General features: G+C 59.0%; 1 protein-coding gene across 1 annotated transcript in view; it reads left to right on the top strand.

The window, feature by feature from the left end:
• The window catches only part of LOC103588554 (calmodulin-binding transcription activator 1), a 284,950-nt gene that overhangs the window by 190,862 nt on the left and 92,600 nt on the right, over nucleotides 1–1,488 (top strand). The window contains exon 4 of the mRNA XM_008570265.1: nucleotides 870–1,010. Coding sequence (XP_008568487.1) covers nucleotides 870–1,010 — 141 coding nt within the window. The remainder of the gene's footprint in view (nucleotides 1–869; nucleotides 1,011–1,488) is intronic.

The following is a 1,488-nucleotide window of genomic DNA, read 5'->3' as shown; positions in this document are numbered from 1 at the left end:
TAAAGCATCCCTCGTTCTCCATCCTCCAGGTCTGTCTTTCTGACGGGGGTATTTGCTCTTTGCAATGTGCGCTCTTCTGTCCCGTGGCTGCCTTAACTAGGTATTTACATTAGAGGGTCGTGCTGCTCCCTGCAGAGTCTTCATGCATTTAGGAATCTTGGTGGTGAGGCTATAATAGGACAAGGGGAGAATTCACCTTTTTAGCAAAAGGAAGTGACCCGTGTCCAGTGGAATGAAAATAATGACGGCGTTGGAGGGAAAAGCCGACCTGGCCTCCAGGTCCTGAGGCCGTGGGTGAGGCGCTGGAAGCGAGACTTCCCAGAGCTCAGCAAAGCTCTGCTCTAGAGGCTCTTTTCTTTCTTTCTTTCTTTCTTTTTTTTTTTTTTTGTGACCGGTAAGGGGATCGCAACCCTTGGCTCGGTGTGATCCACACCACACTCAGCCAGTGAGCGCACCGGCCATCCTATATAGGATCCGAACCTGTGGCCTCGGCGCTACCAGCGCCGCACTCTCCCAAGTGAGCCACGGGGCCGGCCCCCAGAGGCTTTTTAATTCCCTGCCTCTGAACCCGGGGGCTAAGGCTCTATCCTTGCTTAGGACTTTTTGTCCCTCAAAGAGCTAAGGACAGGCCTGGGCTTAGCCAAATGGTGAGTGTGGTCCCAACTACACTTCTGCCTCTGGGGCAGGGTGCGGGACCCTCTTTGGTGCATCCTCTCCACCTCCCCCTGTNCCTCCCCTCCAAGTGCTCACCTCCCACCCAGCAGAGACAGGCCTGAGCTCTGAAAGGGCCTAGGTTCCCCCCATCAGCCCACCCCGGGGCTCCCCTGCACCCGCGGCCTCTGATGGCCCCTCTGCCTCTCTCTCCGCAGTCCACGGCATCAAGTGGACGTGCAGCAACGGGAACAGCAGCTCGGGCTTCTCGGTGGAGCAGCTGGTGCAGCAGATCCTCGACAGCCACCAGACCAAGCCCCAGCCGCGGACCCACAACTGCCTGTGCACCGGCAGCTTGGGTGAGCCGGGGCTCCCGGGGCAGACGGGCAGCGCGGGGCCTGCAGGGGCTCTGCCAGGCAGCAGGTGTGCTCTCCCCTCGGAGGCAGCCCTGATGACTAATGAGGGAAGCGGGGATCAGCTGGGAACTGGGTGACACTACAGCACCCAGGACAGACACAAAGCAGGAGCTTTACCCTCATGCTGTCCCACGGAGCTGACTGGGCAGCCCGCTTTGGGTGAAAGGGAGCAGTTTCCAGAGAGGCAGCTTCCTCTAGCAATGGGGGCAAGATCCAGTGGGCAGCAGAGTTGGAGGAGTGAAGAGGTTGTCCACCCACCGCGGTGACTGCCAGGTCCCCGGGCACCGGGGGTTTTGAGGTAGCTCTGCCCTGCATCGATGCGGCCACTCAGGCTGCACCTCTGTCTCTCCTCTCAGATCGTAAAGCATCCCTCGTTCTCCATCCTCCAGGTCTGTCTTTCTGACGGGGGTATTTGCTCTTT

This window comes from Galeopterus variegatus, unplaced genomic scaffold (assembly GCF_000696425.1).
Source record: "Galeopterus variegatus unplaced genomic scaffold, G_variegatus-3.0.2 Scaffold585, whole genome shotgun sequence".
Taxonomy (NCBI): Eukaryota; Metazoa; Chordata; class Mammalia; order Dermoptera; family Cynocephalidae; genus Galeopterus; species Galeopterus variegatus.
Note: the sequence above shows the minus strand (reverse complement) of the source record. Positions and strands in the feature narration are given on the sequence as shown.